At 35.1% G+C, this 27,113-nt stretch overlaps 2 protein-coding genes across 10 annotated transcripts in view; one reads left to right on the top strand and one right to left on the bottom strand.

Moving 5' to 3' along the window:
- Positions 1–20,743, top strand: part of LOC136849178 (oplophorus-luciferin 2-monooxygenase non-catalytic subunit-like) — a 30,036-nt gene extending 9,293 nt beyond the window's left edge. Inside the window, exons 4-9 of one of the 2 annotated variants that reach the window (XM_067122291.1) lie at positions 4,796–4,959; positions 8,553–8,682; positions 9,360–9,475; positions 13,128–13,227; positions 18,917–19,040; positions 20,394–20,743. In XM_067122291.1, coding sequence (XP_066978392.1) covers positions 4,796–4,959; positions 8,553–8,682; positions 9,360–9,475; positions 13,128–13,227; positions 18,917–19,040; positions 20,394–20,556 — 797 coding nt within the window. In that variant the 3' untranslated portion in view covers positions 20,557–20,743. Of the gene's footprint in view, positions 1–4,795; positions 4,960–8,552; positions 8,683–9,359; positions 9,476–13,127; positions 13,228–13,839; positions 13,986–18,916; positions 19,041–20,393 lie in introns of those variants that run through there. The other variant, XM_067122292.1, reaches the window with a different exon arrangement.
- The window catches only part of LOC136849181 (uncharacterized), a 1,024,479-nt gene that overhangs the window by 90,126 nt on the left and 907,240 nt on the right, over positions 1–27,113 (bottom strand). The gene's annotated exons all lie outside the window — the stretch shown is intronic.

The following is a 27,113-nucleotide window of genomic DNA, read 5'->3' as shown; positions in this document are numbered from 1 at the left end:
CGCCTCATTTCACATAAGCAGTGGATGCTATACCTGGTAATTAGACGGTTGTGGTGGTGGCAAAAAGAGGGTTAAAGACGGCGTGGGGCTAGCGACCTCATTTCTGAAAACTTACTGGAAACCTGATGGATAACAAATTCTTCTACTCCTTATCAGTATTTATCCAACTTGCTTAATTCTTTTAAGTGAAGGGCACGTCGTCACCTAGGATGAAAACTCGAACACTTTCCATAAAGTAAGTCAAGGAACTTGATTCGTGCAGCTATATTAGCTTTGATCTCTCGACCAATAAATAAAAAAATATCTTGACCACTAAATAAAAGGGAGCGTTTACAAACTTTTCATACAGCTTATATTTTACACTGATTATAACTATCAAAAGGCAAAATAGTTTCTGACACCATTAGTGAACACCAAATATACTATTTGTTACATGAACAAAAAAGTTTGTTATTTTCTTCCTTTTTCCGGAACCAGAATACATTCAATAATTAATTTTTCACTATCCCTCTCTTTCCTCAGGTAACGAATGTCAGAGGTAGAAACCGTATTTTGGGTCTTATTCCCCCTTCCCCCACCTCTCTGTCTCTGTCTCTCTCTCTCTCTCTCTTTCCTTCCCTATCTTCAGTCAATACGAGCCACAGGCATAAAACCAATTTGTTAGTCTCTCCTTCAACCCGAAGTACCTTCACGTCTGCGAGCAACTTTTACGGCCTAAAATGCAACGCCTTGTCTTATTAGCATCACAATGCGAACTTCCCTTTATAGCCTCCCGATTTTGAGAGGCCCCCTTTTTTTCTCCAGTTTTTCTCCCCTCTTTCCATTCTACACCAACCGCCAAACTTCGTTTTTTATAAAAGAAAAAAAAGAGAGAAAAACTACATGGTCATTTCCAACTTTGTTTCCAGAGTTGGCTCTAAAGTTTCCAGTTACCCCTTAACGCCCTAACGTTTTTTTTTTTTTGGCGAGATAAAATTCACACAAAAAAAAACAAAAAAACAAAAAAGAGAGGCCCCTATAAAGTTGAGGTTATTAAATTGAATTTTCTTCTGGATATTTGAAAATTCAGCGTGTCGAGGAGGAATATTCTCCCAGGGACCAATTTGCATTTTAGTTTGTTCATTTATTTATTCCATACTTACACACACACAGACACACACACACACACACACACACACACACACACATATATATATATATATATATATATATATATATATATATATATATATATATATATACATATATTTATATACATATATATATATATTTATATATTTATACATACATATTTATGTATATATACATATATTTATACATTTAATATATATATATTTATATATATATATATATATATATATATATATATATATATATATATATATATATATATATATATATATATATATATATATATATATATATATATATATATATATATATATAGAGAGAGAGAGAGAGAGAGAGAGAGAGAGAGAGAGAGAGAGAGAGAGAGAGAGAGAGAGAATATACATCTAGCCATAAATAACCTATTAATACTGCATCTTACACCTACATGGAATTACACGTGATAAATACCCTTACCATGACCAAAATTCGTAGGTATTCCGTTTTGGGTTGGAACATAGGGTGAAGTGACTTTACCCACCATACCATCTTTACGACTTAGCGGATACAGTCACTAATGGCTCACTGGTATAATAAAAGTTAAGTATATCTTAGTTTAACCAGACCACTGAGCTGATTAACAGCTCTCCTAGGGCTGGCCCGAAGGATTAGACTTATTTTACGTGGCTAAGAACCAACTGGTTACCTAGCAACGGGACCTACAGCTTATTGTGGAATCCGAACCACATTGTGACGAGAAATGAATTTCTATCACTAGAAATAAATTCCTCTAATTCTTCACTGGCCGGACGGAGACTCGAACGCTGGGCCAACAGCGTGCTAACCGAGCGCTCTAGCCACCCCTCCAAAGAAGAACTAATGGCAAAATGCATACAGTAATTGGCGCCTGTATTCAGTTAACCAAAAGGAATAGGACAGAATTTTTGTCGGGGTAGTAAGCTTACCACTTCACTTTGGGTCTGTTATTCATAGCTAAATATTTTAAAATAAAAAAAACTGCATGTGTAAAATTAGTGAAAACTATCATTTATGTATCATTCACCCTATGACTGCACAACAATGAATGATTACAAAAAACTTCGATGAGTAGCTTCATCCACTCACATTAATATACATTATATATATATATATATATATATATATATATATATATATATATATATATATATATATATATATATATATATATATATATATATATATATATATATATAGGTGAAAAATAAGAAACAGGTGTAGGACCTACAACCCGTTTCTTATTTTCCACCTATATGGCAATGTGTGATAAATGAATCACGTACAAAAGTGATAATAATCATATATATATATGTATATATACACACACACACACACACGCAGAATCTTCATCTTCATCAGGTTTATCTTCCTTTACACATCACCTGCATTTCTTGTTACTCTGGATGCTACGGACCACTGCTCTTGAACTTTGAATATTCTATCAGTCTAACACATTTCAGATATCCCACTCACATTCTGCAAAAACACCCGTGAGATTCAGTCTCAGCACTAATCGATATTCTCCCATTCGTTTCGAATTTCCAGGTATTTCAATACAGTTTTCAATAACAGTTTTCGTTTAAGCTACTTTATTTCTCTTCCGCTTAATTTTACCTGTTATGGATGTAGTTTTATGACATGGCACTTCAAAAGATTGATATTTGTTTTCTTCCCTTAGAATCTAAGCAATCACGCTTCACTTTCACAACAAAGACAGCTCCAAAACTGAGCTTCAGATATTTACCCAAAAATTCCATACAATTCCAACACTAAATATTCTTCCACCATCTATACGCAGTTTCCATGCAAATTTTTCTGTTCCACTTATTTTTTTTTTTACGATACTCTTGATGACACGTTAATCTTTTTCCCCTTTCAAACACTGGAAAGTTAACTCACCAGTGTCTGTAGTCTTTCCCCAGCTGAAACCTATCCAATCTTAATGTCTTACCTTCGCACTTCGCAAAAAGCATTTTCCTCAGTGAATTAATAGTTTCACGTTTCATTATCATAACCTTTCAAACAATAAAGATAATTCGCCAGCTTCTAGTTTCTCCCGATAAGGAAACTGTCCAACATCAACATCTCATCTTTGCACTTGGTAAAAAGTGCGTTTTTTCTACATCTAATTTCTCTCTAACGTCTCTATCCAGCACCCACTATAGAGCCATTACGCAATTATCGATACAAAGCGTTTTATTGTCTCAAAACTATTCCTACAACAATCCAGAGTCACTCCTCCATATACTTACGAATGGTTCTCTTTCTTCAAAATACTCAATTGTCGTCATGCATCAATAATTATTCCGTTTCTAATTCCACACGAAAATTTATGATTTAAGTTCATTCCCTGTCAGCTAAATATAAACTTGGTGGGATCCCCTACGGTAGCTTACTAAATGTTAAATAAAACTAAAGCTCAGATGTGACTGTAAACTAATAAAACTGAGGAATTGCTGCCAGATAACAGATCTAACATGAAGTTAAGTACTGTTCCATAAATATATTAAGAACACAGTAAAAGGCGCTAAAATATTAAAAACCTTATGGGGATGATTTTGAATATATACCGATTTTGATAGGAAAATATCAAACTACACTTATAGTACTCATATATATATATATATATATATATATATATATATATATATATATATATATATATATATATATATATATATATATATATATATATATATCATTCAGCCTCGGATATTATACATCGAACTCGAGAACTGGTGCACCTCATTATTTCATAGTTTTATGGGAGATTAGTCACGCTACTCAAAACAAATCAGAGTCCCGCTGCACCCAAAATGTTCTGTCTCGGAGAGAGAAATAATAACACTTATTACGAAAAAGTATAGTGGTCTTTATTGTAACAGTCCCTAGCACAAGCGTTCTTAATTTTGACAATACAGCATCACAGCTGAAGATCAATACAGAGGTGTTAGACACTGCTGAGAGGCTTATATTCTCTGTCTTCTAAAGCGTTTTGATTAGGTAAATTAGTACACTGTCGTTATGTATAAGTTCTTAGACAAGGTTATGACTTAAAATTTTCTTGGAGCAACTCACAATATTCATTTCTGATACTTAAGATCCTTAGGATATCGCAGGTACCAACGTCGTTTTACTCCTATACCACGACAACCATGGCATCCTTGAACGTTAAATGGTTTTCTCATAATACTTTAAAATGCCAGGAACCCAAAAGAAATTGATTTTAGAAGTAATGTTACTTCTACGTTACCCGTTCAACACTACGTAAGCATCATTTCAGTACGAATTTGATCCAATATGATCTTCGGATTACAGTGGAACAATCAGATCAAAGTCTCCATTTGGACCAGGCGAACCTATCGTTTCCTTTGGCTTTAAGTCACTTTTCTTTCTTCCCTTTTATTTCTTGTTTCCTTATGGCATGACCTAGACAGGGGCAATGGGGCGCACGTCCCAATGACCTATGTACCAAAAAAAAAAAGTCAGAACTAACATATTTCCTCTTGCTGAATATCCATCTAACATTCAACGTTTTACCCTTACGTTTCTCTAACATCCGTTTATTTACATTCAGTGCACCTCCTCCTTCAGAATTTCCCAGGTTCTTCCGATGCATCCGTGTCTTTGGTCTTTTGTTTCCCGACAGATGGTAAAACATTTGAGGAAATGAACCTCTACGGAAGCGGAATTCGGGGCATTGAGGAAGGTGCCTTTGCCGGATGCCAAGATACGCTTCGTTTGATCAGACTCAACTCGAATCACTTGCAGAGCTTCAACTTTTCCGAACTGGTCAACTTTCCGCTTCTCGAGGTAAGAAAATGATTTTCGATCTGTTGTAACCAGTTTCTAACTGATTTTACTTCCTTCTGGTTAAATACTGGATTCGGTGCATTCTGAAATATTTATTTTAACTGACAGTTAATATTGACGACTTAGATTTAGTCTGAGATTATTCACCAAACATTAACTATTTAGGTATTTGTCACAAATCAAGGCATTTTTTAGATCATTCTTTTTTTTTTTTAGATGATAATGAATCATGATCTAAAACGGCTTTCCAAACTTCAAAACATAGCAATTACAAATCTCTTAATCATCAAGCACACACTGACGTTCGACTCGACTTCTTTATAGTTCAATAAGAAATAATTGCGACAAGAAAACAGTATAATTTTCTATTCTGATAACCATCTTGCAATAGCTCGAGCGCACAGTGAAAGCGCGAGGACAAAATGAAGAAAAAATAAAGCATTACCACGCAAGAAGAAGCCATTATCCTTTGTGCACTTTTATATATGCTAATAGAAATGGATACTTCTTATGGCTGCCTGTACGGCAATATTACCCGGTGCAGCGTTTCTCACAATTTTCGAAACAAAAAACCATTATTAAACATTTTGGTATGAGACCAGAAAAAACTTTATTCGCTAGAAAATTTAGGGAGAAAGAGGAAGAAATGCCAGTACGAAAAGGAAAGCAGCACTGGAAACAAGATTACTTTTTTTTTTTTTTTTTAGCTTTTCCTTATTTTTAGACAATTAAAGAAGACACAAGATACGCTTAGGAGCTTGAACGTAAAAACAGAGGCGACATTTATCCCATTTTTCTGCCCACCCTGAGAACACAAAGAGAGCAACAAGAACGGAAAGAAGAAGGTCGCCCAAAAGAAGAAACAGAGGGAGGGAGAGAACGCCCGACAGCGTTAAGAAGGAATTCTATATAGTTTTGGGATATACTAAAAAGTAATGGAGCAATTCCGTGCTAAACATCTCTCTAATAAGAGCGAAATACCGAGACATCTGTGAGAAGGAAGTTGCAAAAATGGGAAAAAATGCAAGTAGGGGAAACGCTTGCTCGCTGTGTGGAAACAATGTTCTCGGAAGAGAGGGAATAAACGTACTTTTATGCGGACGGAAAATGTACATGAAAGCTCTTCATATTCGGTGTTAGGTGTTGAAATTTCATTCTTTAATAACAATACAATTTCAGCACAAACATTATATATATATATATATATATATATATATATATATATGTGTGTGTATATATATATATATATATATATATATATATATATATATATATATGTATGTATATATATATATATATATATATATATATATATATATATATATATATATATATATATATATATATATATATATATGTAAATGTATATATATATATATATATATATATATATATATATATATATATATATATATATATATATATATATATATATATGTATGTATATATATATATATATATGTATATATATATATATATATATATATATATATGATTATTATCACTTTTGTACGTGATTCATTTATCACACATTACCACAGGTGAAAAATAAGAAACGGGGTATAGGTCCTGACCGGTTTCGACTTTATTTCAAGCCATTGACGAAGGACTGATACAGAGTGTGAGAAGTCACAAATATATATACTACAAGAACAGTACTGACGAACATACACAACCATTAGAGGCTCCATATCCCCACTCAGGCCGGTGTCGAGGTAGGAGTGGCCTTTAAAACTCATTTGGCTAAAAATCACAATAGACTCTCAGGGGACATTGCTGATAAACAGACCATACCCCACCTCAGATCCACACCTGACAGGTGTCATGGAGGCAGTTTGGAAACTCATTAACATTACTACCCTCGTACTGTGTTTACAAATATGATAATCCTATTTTCATATATCTCTACTGCCTACCTTAAAGTTTAAACAATTTACAAATTTCTTTTGATATTAAAGGATCAAGTTTATACATCCCTTAACTGATATTCATATTATGGTTGTAACTTTCTTTTATGAAGCTAGATTCATTATGTTCCTTTCCAGTGCATTATTAGAATATACAATCCTTTTGCCCCTTCCCAGTTGATAGCATGATTGTTCTCACTAACATGTACAAATATACCACTGTTACCTTGTGCATATCTCACACATTTCTTATGTTGTTCAATTCTTTTTCCAGTGCTTTCCCGGTTTGGCCAATATAAAAGTTGTCACAAGACTTACACGGAATTTTATATACACACCCTTTAATATTGTCTGGGAGTTCTTGATAAGTACATTTTTCATTGTTGTATTTTTCTTAAATGCGACATTAACACCAAAATTCTTAAGAAGATGAGGATATCTTTCATACTATTATTATAAGGCAGAACAAGCAAATTTTTTTGTGTTGTAAGGTTCTTTCTGGTTTTGATACATAGTCTTTTTGCCGCTTCAAATGCACTGTTTAATACACTATCAGGATATTTCAATTTTTGCCTGCATTCTAATCTTATCTATTTCATCATCAATATATTCAGGGCTACATACCCGTAATGCTCTTAAAAACATAGATGAAAACACTGACTTTAAGGTAGGCAGTAGAGATATATGAAAATAGGATTATCATATTTGTAAACACAGTACGAGGGTAGTAATGTTAATGAGTTTCCAAACTCCGCCTCCATGACACCTGTCAGGTGTGGATCTGAGGTGGGGTATGGTCTGTTTATCAGCAATGTCCCCTGAGAGTCTATTGTGATTTTTAGCCAAATGAGTTTTAAAGGCCACTCCTACCTCGACACCGGCCTGAGTGGGGATATGGAGCCTCTAACGGTTGTGTATGTTCGTCAGTACTGTTCTTGTAGTATATATATTTGTGACTTCTCACACTCTGTATCAGTCCTTCGTCAATGGCTTGGAAATAAAGTCGAAACCGGTCAGGACCTATACCCCGTTTCTTATTTTTCACCTGTGGTAATGTGTGATATATATATATATATATATATATATATATATATATATATATATATATATATATATATATATATATATATATATGTGTGTGTGTGTGTGTGTGTGTGTGTGTGTGTGTGTGTGTGTGTGTGTGTGTGTGTGTAGGTATGCATCAATAATGAAACATTTAAAGTGTGTGCACATCATTTATATATAGATATGTAAATTCGTACATTATACAGACATTTGAGAAAACGGAATCCAATGAAAAGCGTGATTTGGATAAAAATTCTAACTTTAAACTGGAAATGTGTTTCAGAAACTAGTAGTACATTAAGATCTGAGTTCTTCAGGCAATGGTCTCGAACAAGAAACCAATTGAACAAAGTGCATCCAATGAACAAAACTTGCTTCATGGGCATAATATACTCGATAAACAGTATAATCCTAAAATTCAAAGATAAAACGTACCCATTCAGTACATTGGGTATGTATTGCTTAATGATATACCTCGTACCTAAAACCAGATGTTCTGATCAGCATTGTAACAAAATAATTAAAAGAAAAGACAGAGAGATCTTAAGAGTATAGCATATCACAACCGATGTTCAAGATTTCTTGGCCTCAGATGATATTCTCAGAACCCTTCCATTGCAGATGATCGCCCTCAGTGACAACCAACTCACCAGCATTGAGGGTTTCGTAGGCTTGCCTACATTACCTCTCACCACGCTGTACATTGGAAAGAACCTCATCAAAAGTCTGCCGTCTGACGTTTTCATTTCACGTAAGTTACCATAAACTTTCGTGGTAGGCCGTTGACATTAAATTCTATTTTTCTATTTATGGCTGGATCTAACATGCATTGGCCAGAATAATCAATTACTTTAATTACACGTATTTCAATTATTTTCTCTTTCGCATTTTAGTATCCAGTCTGTTGAATCTACTCAGTAAGTTAATGGGATTCTTTCCTTCTCTTCCTCTTTTCTCAATGTCATGGGAAAAAATTCTTATTAGTGTCCACCTGTGAGCCTTATCCAACCTCTGTATACCCGTCAAAAGATAAGGTTCATTACACTAATAAACAAAAAACTTGAGTACGTGGGAATGATTACACCTTTGGTTACACGGTATACTGTAGTATTTGACACAATTAAATATACATCATTCTCTTTATATTATCTTTTGTACACATTTCCTCTTGGACAATGGTAAAACGGCTCTTTTATGTCCACAAAATAACATGCTGTGAATTATTTACCAGCTATTGTTTATATGTGAATGTATTTCTGTTTGTTTATACTTCGATTAATTTATCGACTATTTCACTCTATTTAACTTCCATTTTAGTGTAATTTATCTTGTGCAAGCTTTCTTAATATGTCTCAGATCTCTCAGGACTATTTCTTGTGAACTGGGCGCATCATTAATAATAATAATAATAATATTTCTTAATTTCAGTGGAAAACTTAGGCGTGCTCGACCTGAGTTACAACGACATATCTTTCATCCCGCAGGGTGTTTTTCTACCCCTCAAACAACTAGAAGTCATTTACTTGCAAGGGAATAAGCTAGGGGTAAGTAGAGAGGGATTTTTGCCTATATATGGCTCGGGGAATTTTCACCAAGAGCGTAAGCTATGAAAGTCGGTCATGAGGAGTTTGCTAATACGCTTATACAACTCCACACTACCTCTCTCTCTCTGTCGTTAATCCGTCTTTGTCAGGTATTAGCTTTGTTGTCCACGTCTAATAGGATATCCTACGCTGATATATGAAAAAAAGTATATGGCAATAATAGGAACATAACGTTTGTTTCGGCAGTTATTCGTGTATGCTTGTGTGTAATTTAGAGGGACAAATTGTGGTTCTGAAAACTCAGGGAAAGATCTTATGAATACAAAAAGTGTTACAGCAATCATACTTACTAACTGTAAATTCACGAAAAACTCAGGAATTAAGAAAAAGACTATTAAGCCCTCATATCTGCCGACACCAATAGGTTTAGCAAGGGGCTGGTGGTTAGCAACAGGAACACTATCGGTGATGTTCATGAAAAAAAACTGAAAACAATAAATATGAATGAAACATTTTGTTAAAAAAAAACAGACATAAACTTGGACTTATACCATTCAAAATAAGCAATATAGGAAGGTCCAAGAAACAAGACGGCTATTTCTTTGACCTTCAGGAAAAATAGTTAGTGTAGCAATAACCTTGTAAGTACAGATAACCTTGGGAATATTCTAATTTGTACTTCAGTGACAAAATCTCCTTCCTTAATTGGTACATGTCAGCTGAATGTTAAACTTCTGCCTGGAGTTCGAGGCCATTTCCTTTTCCAAGCTTTGAGTACTCAATCTTTCATCGCAAATTCTCCAAACACCGCTAATTAGCCCAATTACCACGGAAAAACCCATAATACTTATTGCAAAACTCTCCACAAGCTCATGCTTCCCATTCATGTCAAATGGTTAAATTACGAATAAAAATAATAAAAAATTATATTAAAATGAATCGGAGCACATATAACGAATGCAATATACAAGTAATTGGCAAAAATATAATAAAATCTTCTTTAATTGCTGATGCTTTATATAGTTTTTTGTTACATATAATCATCAAATAGAGCAGAAGCCTACTCAACAATTTAATGCCCTTTCTGGCTTGTTCCTTTCAGACAGCAATAAAAACGTATATATATATATATATATATATATATATATATATATATATATATATATATATATATATATATATATATATATATATATATATATATATATATATATATATATATTTATATATCAACAATTATGATAAAAACAACTTTGAACGTTTAACGTTCTGAGAAAAGGCTAATATCCTGAAGGCCACGTCGTTGCCCTCTAAGACTAATTATCGAACATCCTGTCAATTTTACATGTAAGTAACATTTATTCTCTGCCAACACTATACACGAATTTCAGTCAAGAATTTAACAATTTTATTTTACCAACACAAGCACTAAAATGCACGCAAAAACACACACAAACACAACACACACACACACACACACACACACACATATATATATATATATATATATATATATATATATATATATATATATATATATATATATATATATATATATATATATATATATATATATATATATATATATATAATCTGAAAATACTATTACACTCGGCATAAAATAAAAATGAAAGGGAGGGCAAATATCATGCTGAAACTATATAGAACTGGAAAAGGTAGTGTGAAATATGAAAATATCGTTACCAGAATTATGTAAGAGCATTCGTGCAAATAAAAATTGAGAGAAATTTCTAACAGATCAGGATATAAAAAGAGCATCAAGTATTTTGCAAATAAACGTTGATTTCACTGTTACTACACTTCATCTTTCAAGTTTGAAAATGAAGAAGGGAATAGAAATACCTGGAAACTAAGATTTTGTTTTTTTAATCCAACTGAAAGGTAAGACTAATCTGGGAACATTTATACCATGTTAGGTGTGCAGAAGTGATGTTATTTTTTTTTTATTTTACTTGTTTTTTTATATCGTTACTTGCATTTTTATATGATAACTTTCATCCTTCAGTCCTCTGATGAAATTTATAACATTTTTATTGACTTTAATTTTCGTTTCTGCATTTGCTTATCCCTTCCGGGTATAAGATATTTATTTGATAAAAATAACCTTTATAATGGCAAAATTGCTCAAACAATAACAATAAAAAGAACGATAATAATAGGATGATGAACCAGGGCGTTCTAACTGATTAAGACAAAATAAGTCAACAATATTTTTATTGAAGAAAATACGAACTGACTTTGTAGCCTAGTACAGGAATAATATGGCAAAAACTGTTTATTCCTATGATAAAAGACTTCAGCGTTACTAGATAAATAATATAAATGTTATTGTATTCAAAAATTTCTAAGCCTGACATAGCTGGGGAAATAAATCATTTGTTGTTAAACCACTGCTCGTGAGAAAACAAGAATGTGAACTATGTTTTCCTCAAGCCGATGAAAACTCCAGCAAATACCTTGTAGAGATCCGTGTGTGTGAAATGCAATCCTGCAAAACAAAAAGTACCTACAAGAAATACAAGCGCTGTTGTAGATCAGGTAACACAGCTGCAACACCTTGCCAAGTCTCAAAGAGCATGCGAAACCGATCCTGAATAAAAGATTTTCAGGCCGTTTGGGAACTGTGTCTATTTCGTTTTTTGAAAACCCTTATGCAAGTATTTCTACTGCATGTGAAATCGTTACCGGCATTTCGTGTCTGCCATTATAAAATAAACTTTTTCGTTCGTTGCTTCTACGCATTTTTCGCTTACGTAAATATGTTTGTAATTACGTTGCCCCTTTCCCAAAAGTATTCATACATTTTGGATAATTGAGCCGCCGTAATTTATAGTGTAATTATGTAATTATTTTCAAAATATAACCCTTCATTTATGAAATGGTATGAAGAATATTAAAAAAATGGAATTCATCGTTATTCAACATATGTATGGTGTCTTTTTTTTTTAACAGTAAACACTTATTCAATCTCCATGGTAAAATAATATCATGGAAATTTTAGGTCCCATATATGATATAAATTCTCTCCCGATAATATTCATACACATTATCATTCACCTTTAAAAACTAAACTATGAAATGAAATATTCTTATGTTTTAAGATTAATGGTTTATTGAATAATTCAATTATAATTCTGTTTAATGTTCTCTAAATGTGGGTTAATGCATTAAATTTACAAAGCTAAAATGAACAAAAGCTGATTTTTTATGTTTGCCACGGATTTACCTATTCACGCAATGCACGTTTTATTACAATGGCAACAAGTTTTTTAAAAGCCTTGCACAACTAAGACAGAATATTTAGCCTCAATACTGTAAGTTTTTGAACTGCTCAGTTACTTTCATTTTAGTTGCGCTCTCTCTCTCTCTCTCTCTCTCTCTCTCTCTCTCTCTCTCTCTCTCTCTCTCTCTCTCTCTCTGCGGCGCTTGTAAACTGTAATTTAACGATTTTCCTCTATACAAACATTCTACGTCGCCTAATAATCTCACGCCCACATGCATTCCTCTCTGTCCATTCCGATCCAACGCTGTTGTTCTTTACAAAAATTCCATCTATCACTTTCTCTTTGTTTTTATCGTTCTCTCTATCTCTTCCTCTATCTATCAATCTGTCTATCCATTTCTCCAACAGCACATATCCACTGGAGCCTTTTGGTTCTCCACTCCAATATTGCGAAGCCTGGACATACGAAAACTCGATGCGCGCACCACCGACGTAGACATGTTTCGAGGTAAGGTAAAATTTCTAATTTTTTCTTTTAGCTGTGTGAATCATAAAAATCCTCCATTACCTTACGTCAGAAATGACGTTCGCTGAAGTGAATTTTGAAATGATGAATTTTTGACATGAGGAGAGTTGTTTCTGTTTAACATAGTCCTGTTTCTCATTTTATATAATTATGTCGGTGCATAAAAATTAATAAAATTAATATTTGTCTCAGATTGTCCCAATTAAGTCAAAGTCTTTACGGTTAAAATGTGATTAAAATATAAACGTAAGTGAATGGTATTTACATTTTGTTGAAAATTCATTATATTTAGAGAACAACCGCGTACGACTCCTAAAGATTTTTACTACTTATGTGACGTCGTGACCTTGAAAAAGAAGGGTTTTGTATTCATATAATACTTAAATATTCAAATATTCAGAGGGTTATCCGCATTTTCAGCCCATTTCATGAATATATGATGAAAAACTGATTCAAGAAGTTGTAATAACAATAGCAAGAGAGTCCCTAGACCCAAATCTAAACTACGGCTGGACAGACCATCCCTTTCCTTCCACAAAAGATCACTTATGTAGATACAACTTCCCGGTATCTAATTACTTGTTGCCCTTGCAGAGGATCGTAAATACGCACTGTATATAATCTCCGTGGCAGAGGTAATGGCAACACAGATGAAAACAATTAACTTCATCAGAGTGAACGTCAAGTTTAATAAGGGTACTGATTGCAAATATTTTGATGGTTGAGGCAATGAGGGAATCATGCAGACGCCTTATTTGTATGATAAGAAATTGTGAATTAAATGTGAGTGTTTGCTGTTTGCAGAGACCGACAAGTTTCCTTTGCTGTCACAAGACCTTAGATGAAAAACTATATTAGTACAGCCCAAAAGCACGATCACTGGAGGAGGCGGGATGGTAAAAACATTTATAGATTTCAATAACCAATCCTGAGACGCAAGCTAACTGGTTGGGGAGAAATAAAGAAATTAGCAAAGTTCAGTGACTAAACCCCAATTGCAAGCAAACGGGCTAAAAGAGAGATTGGTAAACATGGTGATATATTCAGTAACAAACACACTGAAATGCAAGGTAACTGATTGAAGGAGGGCTCGCATACTCATCAACAGATCTCTTGAACAAAATTCTAGATGAAAGCCTTGGTTGCACGGACGAGAGACGTCAATGTATCAAAAAGCCAAAGACACAAGCTAAATCGCTAGGAGAGATGACACGAATACTGACGATCAAGAGCATTGCGCAGTTTTTTATTTATTGATAAAATGGACCAAAAAATAATGTTTTTTATAGCCTTTGCAAGAAATCTCTATGTCTGGTAACAATATGGATGGAGAAGGTATTGCTCACACATTATATAAACTAATCATAAACTAAATGTTTTAATTCAAACAAAAACTTTCCATTTTTCCATTTGTGAACCTATCTTCAATAAGTTCCCAAGCAAATTAAGTTAAGAAGAACCATTTACTGCAATCAGTTTGGAAAGATTTCTCTAAAACATGCAGCGCTGGCAAACGAACCACCGAAATTTTCCCAAATTACATCCATTTGGAAGACGAAATGGCTTCTTTGTTAAGGAGAGTAGGTATGAATTGAATTAGTTTTTCATTTTTCGCTTCCGAGAGAATCATTTATGTACCAGCCATTTCTCCCCCCAACCTCCCCACCTCTCTCTCTCTCTCCTTTCCAGATATGCCCTGGAAAACTAATTCTCACGATAATTATTTTGTGGCTGATTCAAACCTAGTCATTGGTTTCCAAAAGAGGCGTATAATTCCCGTTCGTTTTCCATCAAGTAATTATTTCCAATACAGCGCGTGGCTTTGCTAAACATTTTCCACATATTGTAATCTTTATTTTTATTCTTATTTTAAAAAACAATCTCTTCTCTCACTGCTTCACTCTCTTACTACTGCACAGCTTTATTTGGAACTCTTCACACTCCCAGGCAAGCAAATTGCGTTGGTCCTCCCTTCACTTGCTATCTGGTTTTAGCAGAGGAGCTTCCGTGTTCGACTTGCATAACACACGCAGGGGGGAAATTTGTGTCTTCTGGCTCCCACTCTGAGACTTCCTTTTGTTTAAAATCACGTTCGCCACTTCAGCAATAAGATTACCGCTCCTCGCCTTCCCGCAAGATGACCGCCATGTTTTCAGAAACAGGTCAGCCCTGGCGGTGCGTCACTTAATGCATTTAAAAAGCCATTTCTCGAGGGCTATCGCTCTGGATCAGAGAATATGACGTTTATATAGTGTTGCTGTGTCCTCTTCCCTTTTATGACAAGCGAAGGAAGAAGGCTTTCATTGGACCTGATGCCAGAACAACGTTAATCTTAATGACAGCTTAATAATATTAGGTAACTCTCTCTCTCTCAGGAAATGTAGACCACCTTTGTTAATGTGGTCGAAGACAAACTACCGATGCATGTACTAACACAGAGATAAAGAAGGGTCAACAGCTCATCTCTCTTTCTCTCTCTCTCTCTATCTTACTTTATGTATATGAGATTGCTGCCATCATTCTTAATCAACTTTCCTGCGAACCATCCTATTCCTACTAATATAAAGAATACCACGTTTAGGACGATATTTTCATCTTTTTTTTTTTTTTACCATATTTCTCACTTCGGTTCCCTCTTGCCTGACTTATTGTCCTCTCATTTTTATCTGCTTTCTAAGATTTTTTTCTTTCCATCCTTCAGTTCTTTGCTTTTGACACGCACTTCCGGAAACGATCTTTGAAGTCAATTTTACACCTGGCTTCCTCCGAGAAAGTTTTATTCTCGTGCTCTTCTCTTTGAACGTCCCCAAGATGTAAAATCCCGTTCGTTGACTTCATTAATGGGATTCTTTCCATCTTTGTTCCTTTTTATTTCCTCTTTCTTTTCTCTCTCTCTCTTCCTATTATTTTTCAAAAGACCTGTCATCGACATATTCTCCTCAGCTCTCTCTATCAGAGGATCTATACTGTTATACCTCCTATGCAGATGCTGCATGTAGTCGAGAGAGAGAGAGAGAGAGGGGCGGGGGGTGGAGGTGATGGGAGAGACAGAGTTAGAGACACTGAAGATCTGACCATTTTCCCTTAGTTCGTTGTCCTTTGAGACTTGAGGGGTGGGGGAGGGTCACAAAACTTGTCTGTGGCACAGTATGCTCTGACCGATTATGGACAGAGCAATGCCCTCCTTGCATGCATTGCTTGCTGTACACTTACTTTTCATGTTATCAAGGTAGTTTTGGTGTCCCATTAAAACTTAATACGTTACTATATTGCAATATGTTACTGACTGGAAACAAACAAAATGTAAAAAAAAAAAAAAATCGAGGGATGACGTCATTTGACTTAATTGGGATCTCAAGAGTTGGGAGTGGGATGACGTTACTTGACGTCATCAGCCTCAAACACCTCTCACTCATACCACCTACGCAAGGAAAACATTTTGTAGAGAGAGAGAGAGAGAGAGAGAGAGAGAGAGAGAGAGAGAGAGAGAGAGAGAGAGAGAGAGAGAGAGTCTGGGAGGATAGATAGAAAATCATAGATCGAAAGGGTTTAGAGGTTTGGGGAAGTAATGAGATTGGAACAGAAGCAATTACAAGGGTGACAGATGCAAAATGTTACTTAGGCATATTCTCGCTCTGACAGTTGGGCGACGCAGACGAGCGGAAATGTCCAGAAGACCACGGACATAGGTCACAGAGAAAGACTTGGCCCAGGATAATAGTCCTGGCAGACGTAAATCAGGTGGAAGACAGTGAAGAGAACTCATTAGCTACTCAACTCCGTAAGGGGAAAACCCTGAGGAAAAAACGTTAATGATCCTCATTATGACCAGAAACTAAGAATACTTTTTGCATTGGACCTTATTGTCTCTTCAGTGGGTAATTTGCTCTAGCAAATTGAAGAGAGGTTGAGGTAAATTTCCATCAATAAAGAAAGGTAAAAAAAAAAAAATGTCATAGCCTTCCCAGAAACTTTGGAATTTACAAAACAATGGGGACCAGTAACAGAACACATTACCCACACGTTGACAGAATTCTAAACCCAAATTATTTGGTTAAACTTGTACCCTTACAAATTAATTTTCCCTAAGCTAATAATCGATTGGCTAAAATCTGCAATTATCACATCTGAATGTACTTTCAAGACCTATTCACAAGACCTCACGAGTTTTTAAAAATGATCTTTTCGGTTTTATGAAACCAAGTTTGAAGAGGCATTTTCTAAAATGTGCGGGTACTCGAATAGGCGTCTTGAGTATTCGCATTTACTGCACTTACAAATGAGTAGTTTTAAGGAAATTTTAAAAATATGTTTTGTGTCTTCAATGCATGTGGGTGCGAATGGGGAGAGAGGCTGGAATATAATCTAATCACTGAATAACATGAATATCGAATCATATAAAAAAGATATATAATACATGAGATAAAAAAAGGCTAGTAAAGTAAAATTAATTTATTTAACAAAATTTTTTTAGAAATAAGAATGTGCAATAGTCTATCAATAACTGGTAAAAGCAACAATAACATGAAAAGACTAACACTATTACTGATATTACTATTATTTATTAGTGTCATGAGAGTCTCATGGATATTCTGCATAAGCGAAATGAGGACCTTGCAAAAAACAACACGAAAGACCCTATTAAATAGCTGGGTAATAAAAAACTTCATGAGAAACGGATAGAAACTCACTAGTGAAAGGTAGAACTAAAACGCAAGAGCAAAGATAGTACAGAACAGAAAAACTCGAAGCTGAGATGTAGAAATAAAACGAGAATGAATGACAGGAAAATGGACATAGTTACGCAAAGACACGTCGGCGAGATGATTACCAGCACATGCAATACTTTGCTGGTTTCTTTCACGGTCAATCAGTCGTGCTGGTAGGCAGAGCAAGTTTCTTTCTAGGGGAAGTTCATGAAAGTGTCAAGGAGGCTTGTGTTATAATTGTCTTTTTGAGCGAGGGAAATCATGACAAGGAAGACGGGAACAACAGTGAACGCATTTCTTTTACTAAACACACACACACACACATACATGATGCGCGAACGTGAATATATGTGCGTAATACGAAATGGGTTTGTAGAATTACATTATACTCAAGATGGAGAAATACGCTAATGAATATATACAAAAACAGAAATCTGCTCGAAGAAAGCGTTTTGCGTCCCCCACTAGTGTACAGTAAGTTCCTGGGAGTCACCCGAATAATCCCTGTTTCGAAAAGGTACTACTCGATCGTTCAAGACTTTTGCTGAAAAACTGTACGACCTTCCAGGAAAAGGAGAAATGCTTCTCACAGATTATTTCCCTCTGTTGCTTCAGATATAATTCACTGTTTGGTTTCCACGACCTTTTTGGAAAGAGGGGCATGTTCCTTGGGAAAGAGTGGTCTGTTCCTTCCTTATTCACTCAAGAAAAAACAGGAGGAAAGGGTTAGAATAATTGAAACGAACGTTATTGTATTCTGTGCAATGACTCGTTAGAGTTATTGCTAGGGACTAAGAAATTTAAAACTATCTTCCACTGAATGATTTTGTTGTCGAGTGGTTCCAAGAAATCATTTATTTAACAAAATCCTTTACAGAGCAAAATTCAGCCTCCCATCCCTCAAACTTCCTGGAAACTCCAAATTTGGAAATGATTATGATAATTGTGTATCCTTCCCCCAGGAGTTGGTCTTAGCACTAAGGTTAACTTTGATATGAATCACATGAAGCACCTGTATGAAGAGGCCTTCGAACCTGTCCTGCGAAACGTATCGACAGAATATGGATGGTTTAGCGTCTTCGGTAGGTAATCTGTGACATTCCTTGGTAACCAATAGCAATAATATAAATGACTTCATAAATATTCGGAAATAAACTAAAAATATTTAATCAGACTGAAAGATGAATTGAATTTCAGCAGTTACTATTTAGATATATAATGTTTAAAGACGCAAATAAGTAGCACACATCCATCATTAGAGTTGGATAAATGCTAACTTTTGTTCGTAACTTAAATTATCCGTTATTGCCCCGTTACCAAAAGAGAGCAATGAGAGCTCTCAGGGACAGCATCCCGTCATTAAAAGCAAAGACGGCATTGGCTTCATAGAATATAAGGTAACTTATGTGGAGATAACAATGACAGACAAGATGAGGCACAAAAAGCTGTTTGCTATAACTGGAAAAGCCAATTAACGTAAAATTCAGACTTTAAACATAAAAGGGTTCGCACTTCGTAAAAAAACTGACATTCAGTTTACCGACAGATTAGTCTGTCGTAACATTTATCTTGTCACAATGTTTATTAAAATTTCAACAGATACTCAGAAGCCTTGTGAAGCTTCCCCGTGTCCTCTCCCTCAACAAAGGAGGACGACTTGTTGCCCATTTTTATTTATACAAAATAAAAGAATTTCTCTGATTTCTAAAGGTTATCTATTTCCCGTTTCAGCCAATCAAAATCAACATTTTGGTTATGTAATAAAATTTTCAGTCTTGATTTCGGCTTTCAATCACATTGACGAAGTCTTGAAATCACAACGTAACAATATTTTGAATTAATATTTGACCGGCAGCCGGGTCATTCTTAACTCCCAGGATAGCGGAAACAAATAGAGAAAAAATTGCACTACACATTCCATGTTTAAACGAAAATTCCTCTGCTATTTCATGGTCTCACAAGGAGCAAAAAGTGAGCGAATGATATTTTAGAAACAAGGGAATCCTACTTAACAAATACATATATATGATATTTTTTTTATCATACCGTGATTTATATACAATCATGAAGCTACAAATGTCGCTTAATATCAAATTCACATTACCTCGGAATAGCTCAGTTGTAGAACGTCGACTGGAGTTGCTGGATAAGTTCTGTGTCGTGGGATCGCGACCCGGCAGTACCAATCCATTTATCACTTATAAATTCCCCTTCGGTGATAATTCCCTATCGGGATACTCCCGAGGTAGCGTGAATTTGATATTAAGCGACATTTGTAGCTTCATGATTATACACACACACACACACACACACACACACACACACATATGATTATATATATATATATATATATATATACATACATATATATATATACACACACATATATATATATTCCATGTAAGTCAATTTAAATACCATTCGCATTACTGCAGGTAGCTGGCTAGTGTGTGACTGCGACGTACTGTGGATTCTGGAAGACCAGAATTTGCTGGATCACCTTTTCAGTGCCACGTGCAACAACTTGACATATCTGAGTAACCTGAATTACGACGTCCTTGCGGAGGAGTGTGCTCAGCAAACCACGCAAATACCTTTGTAGGAAGAGGACACCGAGGTTGACCTTATCCTATGAATGTCAACGCGACTAATCTTGATTTTATGAACGCCATGCATGGGTAGACGAATGGCCGTGAATTTAACTTGTGGTTACTAAGTTTAACTTTCGGTTATGGCTTTTCGCAGCACGTTGTATCTTAACCTGCGGCCAAATAAAGCGACAAAATTGATCATTTATTTGTATTATCACCGAGGTTTTTACAAAAAAAAAAAAAAAAACCATCTTGATACAGTATGCACCGTTGAGAAGCTAGAAAAAACTAGAGTCCCCTGTCTTTATCTTTTTCTTTTGACAAAACTGTAGCCAGCATATAAAAGCATTATTTATTTCTACAACTCCTTTCATAATAACATAGTTGAATAAATAAACATGGTTACACATAATAAAAAGAAATCAAAACTGAGATACACCTACACAAGGCTGAAAACTCAGAAGTAAAATGAAGACATGGCATCTGTGAATTACTCCTGTCTAATACCCTAAAATGTCATAAAATTCCTGGAAATATGTCTGTTTTAACTGATTTTTTTACACGGCTGTATATCAGAGCATTTTTTTATATATATACTAGTATCTTTAGGCTACTCTGTCATTTTCATTTGGGTTTTACGAGAATCTCCCTCTGCTGACCCTGGTTTTCTGCAATCTGATTTCTAAACATTCAAAACAATGGTAGTCTGTTGTAACGCGGTAATAGTAATTTTTCGTCACTGGATAAGTGCCTGTTATAATAATAATAATAATAATAATAATAATAATAATAATAATAATAATAATAATAATAATAATAATAATCAAGAATTCTTCAATTAAATTACGTTGTTCCACTGAATTCACTTCATCTAGAATTTTTATACCTTTGAATAATAATAATAATAATAATAATAATAATAATAATAATAATAATAATAATAATAATAATAATTCTTGAATTACATTACGTTAAGGCACCAAATTCACTTCACCTAAAATTTGTACACCTTTGAATTATTTTGAGCTGAGAAATACTGTGGTTATAATTCGGTGCTGTGCAGTCGGTCGTTGCCAACGCCGTCAGATCAAAGGAGAGTAGATTTGCATGCTCTTCTTTATACCTTTGTCAAAGCGTATAGAACGGAGTATATAAACAAAATTTCGTATTCAGTAGACTAAAATTTCATCTACAGCGTCTCATGTAAGATAATTCTTATAGAAAAAAAGTTTCATGAACATCATTTACTTTTTCATATAATGTTTGAATGCATACTTTTATAAAGGTGGTGTGTTTACACTTCAACAGTTGTTGTTCAGATGAAAAAATGAAAAACTGCAAAATTACGCCATTAACAGCTGCAATATTAGTAATAATCATGAACTTGAAATGTTGAATGAATAAGGAAGCTGAAAAATCACGGTGGTATAGTCAAAGAAAAAACGACACCAGTAAAATATTAATCATAAACTTGACAAAGTGCTGTCAACTTAGTAAGACGTTAAGTGATTAAAGCCTACAATCATGTCTCTCCTTTTTAAGGACTCAATCAAGATAAGACAGTAAAACTATCACTAATTACCTAGCATGAGAGACAGTTGCCTTTTGCCCATAAATTTCAGGAAATGGGTAAAAGAGGTTTATGCTGAACACATTAGCGATGGAGAGAGAGAGAGAGAGAGAGAGAGAGAGAGAGAGAGAGAGAGAGAGAGAGAGAGAGAGAGAGAGAGAGAGAGAGAGAGAGAGAGATTATTTCATCGGGGTCGTCCCGGTTTTTAACACTTTGGCGAAGCAAATCCAAGTCTCTCCTCGTTCCCTCCAATTCCCCACCTCTCTCTTTTCTCTTTCTCTCTCTCTCGCTTTTTACCCACAAGCTAACAACCAGGTATGTAATTCATTGAAAAGGTAAACAGAAACTTGACTGGTTTTTTACGGCAGAGGACTACAAAGTTCCTTCCTCCGCCCAGTTCAAAGTTCGAATGCTCATTCCTTGTTTGTGACGAAAGGGAGCTACAGCTTACAGTGCACTAACTGAGAGAGAGAGAGAGAGAGAGAGAGAGAGAGAGAGAGAGAGAGAGAGAGAGAGGAAATCTGATATGCAACTAAAGAAATTTTAGTCATATTCTATAAATAAATAAACCATGCACGGCACAAACAAAAAATAATAACTAAAACAAGCCGTGTAAACAAATATGATAAACAATATAGAAGTAAAACTTTTTTTTCACCAAATAAGCTATATAAGTTTTGCGTTTTGAAAAGAGCAAAAAGCGTCCGCGAGCACCAGCACTTGACATGCATTAGATGAAGCATCGTCGGTGGCTAAACTGTTCTGAAAACATGGCGGAGGTCCCCTCGGCCGCTGGATAAGAGGAGAGGGGAATCTTATTACTAAAGTTACCAACGTGATTTTACACAGGGGGAAGCTTCAAAGGGAGGTGAGGGGACTTCGAAAATTTTGTCGTTTGCATCTGTTACCTACGTTATACAAGCAGGTTCCTCTGCTAAAACATGCATCACTCATATCTTCAGTCTGTTGGATTTTCTGGCCCCCTAGTGAACCATCAAAGCTCACACAAGATTCCCGAGGTTTGTTAAAAGCGTCTAACTGATGGTCTTAACTACGGGTCCGTGGTCACATAAAAAATGGATACCACAAGTAGATGCCAGATTTAGGGAAACTTCGGTAGGTAGAGAAGTCAAGTTAAAGACGACAGGTCGTTTCCTGAGCATGTGTATTACAAGTAAAGAATAGGTTAGAAATACTTTGGAAACCATAACAACAAAAAATGTGCCGAAGTTTCTTCTTCGGCGCAATCGAGTTTTCTGTACAGCCGCTAGCGCTATAATCAAGGTCACCGAAAACAGATCTATTTTTCGGTGATCTCGGTATAATGCTGTATGAGCCGCGACCCATGAAAATTTAACCACGGCCAGGTGGTGGCTTATCCTATGTCGTTGCCAGGAGCACGATTGTGGCTAACTTTAACCTTTAATAAAATAAAATAAACTACTGAGGCTAGAGGACTGCAATTTGGTGTGTTTGATGATTGGAGGATGGATGATCAACAAACCAATTTGCAGCCCTCTAGCCTCAGTAGCTTTTAAGATCTGAGGGCGGACAGAAAAAGTGCGGACAGTAAAAAGTGCGGACAGAATAAAGTGCGGACGGACAGACAAAGCCGGCACAAAAGTTTTTTTTTTTTTTACAGAAGACCAAAAATGGAGGAGATGTTTGAGAATTATCATATTTTGCAGATAAAAAGAAAAAACTAGGAATGCATACAACAATATCTCTTAAAAGAGAAACGCTATCTCCATACGTCTCACCTCCTAGAGAGCAAAGTAAACAAAACACTGATAGAAAACGACAGAGAGAGAGAGAGAGAGAGAGAGAGAGAGAGAGAGAGAGAGAGAGAGAGAGAGAGAGAGAGAGAGGCCTCGGCATGGCCCTAGTCCCTTTGCAAGTTAAATAAAACCTGATTTCAAAGATTCATACAATGCTTCGTCATGATACTGAATGTATTTCGTTTTGCAAATGAATCTGAATTTAGGATATTTTGGTCATGTCTGTTCACTGAATTTCGCTTCACAATATCCAAAGCTGCAGCGTAAGCTTTACTTCGACAGAGTTTTCTTTGTACATAGGAATCTCCGATTCAGATGTAATATAGGTAAGGTGGCTTATAACATTCAAGACCAAAGCTTCATAAAGGGAAATAACACTGTTCCCTACGATTAAAATTGTTTGCCTTCATCTAATTCATGAAAAGTACGCTAGCATCGACGTTTCTCCATACAATTAAACAAAATTACGAAATTACAAGAAAGACTTAACGTTGTAAGCAATAATGACTCTTAATACGGCAAAGGAAAAAGACTGGATAACAATCGACTGATTCAACTAGCTTTACGGCTCTCAAGGAAAAATTAATGAATCAAAATGCTGTCATACCATAACTTCAAGTAAAGCTTCTGGTATGGAAGTGAGATTATTACGGTAGATGACCAATGGCATGAGAAAAAATAAAAAAATAAAGATGATGAAATTACAAGAAATGAGAGGGAGGGCACAATAGTGATCTACCTTAGTAACAGGGTTAATCAATCACGGTGGGAACCGTTGAAGAAGAATGTCAGAGGACAACACGAATTATATATATCCATAAATAATATATTGAAGTACTTCAGATTAGTCTTCACTAACGATTCCACTGACCAAGTTGGTATGAATATGGGAGACGTCACAGGCTAGTCTCCAGTAGTGATTCCACTGAATCCAGAGGGTTGGAAGACTGAAACTGAACAAGCATTAATTCCAAAAAAGACTTCATTGCCCAAATCTTCTCAAATGTGGGAAGACAAATTAATCCTCACTAATGGTCCATGAATGAAAAATTGGGATAAGACGGAAAGCAACCTTTAATGTTAATCCTACAGAGTAAAAAAAATTCAAGAACACAAAACACAACCTAATTCATGCCTCAGTAATTCTTACACTGAGCCAGATGGTTTGGAAACAAGAAAAAATATTTGTGGAGATAGCATTGCAAAAATATGAACTCTGCACAAAGGAACTGAAAATCAAGTAGTGACCCAGTAGAAAAAAAATGAAAGTTCTGAGTAAAAGGTTATTTTTACGTTAGTTTTCCAGACAATACAGTATATGAAAGAGAGGTGAAGCGGAATTTCCAACTGCGAGATAAAGTAATAACCCATTTCTATAACCTCACTTTGTTGTTTAAAAACTATTTTTCTTTACACTTGATCTACTGATATTTCAGAAGCAACGGTATTCAAGTAGGACAGATTTGCATAAACAACTATGTTACTGAACCCTAATACTATTTAGCTGTTCACTGAGAAAAAAAGCTAATGACTTTAAAGCTGAACGGTTTAAGGATACTCATATATAGCATGGTGCTAGTGTGTGTGTGTGAGTAGAGAGAGAAAGAAAAAAATAATAATAATTGGTGCTAGCGTGTGTGTGTGTGTGTGTGTGTGTGTGTGAGTAGAGAAAATATAATAATAATAATAATAATAATAATAATAATAATAATAATAATAATAATAATAATAATAATAATAATAATAAACCCCACTGAGGCCCTACAAAGTTGTTCAAGTGAACTGTAAATGTCACGACAGAACGAGTGTCTCTAGCGCCTGAAAAGATTAATCAGGAATAAAACATCTCACAGCATCGAGCATGCTCCTGATTTCCAGATCATGGATGACAATAATCTATGCAGCACCAAAACTCGTTACGATTATTGCACCAAGTTTCACGTGCATAAACATATATAAATTTAAATTTCAGTACAGACTCGGTCGCAAAAAGATACATGAATTTTAATAGGCAATTTATGAATAAAGAAACCAGCGCATTCATAAATACAGATGCATATATACATTAATTCTGATTTGTCGCCAATAAGCAAGCGCGCCCACCCACAAAAAAAAAAACCATATTGGCCATTTCTATTTTTACCCTTTACCCTCTGCACAGTGAGAGAGAAACGCGCATTGCGATGAAATTTCACAGCATAAGTCGTTTTTTACTTCAACAAAGACACCCTCAGCATCACTTCGCCGTGATCCTGTATAGGATGCGCCACTCATCTCTGTCTGGTGCATAACTTGTTTCTTGGCTGTTAAGACTCTTCCATCCTAACAGTTCGGAAATTCAGTCAAGCCTCCTTCTTCCTTTCAAGAATTAACAAACTTCCATACTCAAAACATGGACGAACTGATTCCCAATGCTGATCCATATTTTCATCTCTGAAAATCTGTCTAGTGCACAGTCATTGGATAAAAAATATAGGTAATCATTTAACCATTGAACATCCCCTGCTACACATGCAATTAATCTCTACACCATGCCCAGTTTTTATGGCTCATCGAGTTCAATTCCAACCTTTTTAGCAGAGTTCACGCTGCCTAAGATGCTTTATCTCTTCTGTTACGCCCATTTTCCCTCATTCTATCATTATCCATTGTTCCACCATTAACTGCAACACTGACCATTCTACTTTTAATACCGTATTAACTTTCCTCTTACACACATTCCTTTCATATATCCTCCTAAACAAAATCAATTTTAAATTCTTTCACCAAATCACCTGTAAAATTTCCTGATACGACATATGCTAGTTGAGCTTCGCAGTAGATTAAGAAATGAACTTGCAAAATGGAGTAGCTTTTATCAAGAGTTCCGGTTCGCATGTTTCTGTACAGCCAATTCCCAGACACATATATAAAATAACAAATAAAATATTAAAGTTTATTTCATTTACGCAATGAGTTTAAGTTCATATCCGCAACTGCAATCGGGTTTCAAACATAAAATGGAAGCAAAATATTACCTCAAACTCCAACTTTTGTTTGTTTTATTAATCACTATCCATATTCTTTTGAAGAGGTCATTTGTTTCATCCTCATCTCAATTTTTCTTGATTACAAATAATGAAACTGAGATCCGATCAGTTTACTTACTACACACTGTATGCTTGCCACTTCCTCCCCCGCCACCACTTCATTCCTGTAACTTTCACTTATTCAACCCCTG

This window comes from Macrobrachium rosenbergii, chromosome 20 (assembly GCF_040412425.1).
Source record: "Macrobrachium rosenbergii isolate ZJJX-2024 chromosome 20, ASM4041242v1, whole genome shotgun sequence".
Classification (NCBI taxonomy): Eukaryota; Metazoa; Arthropoda; class Malacostraca; order Decapoda; family Palaemonidae; genus Macrobrachium; species Macrobrachium rosenbergii.
Note: the sequence above shows the minus strand (reverse complement) of the source record. Positions and strands in the feature narration are given on the sequence as shown.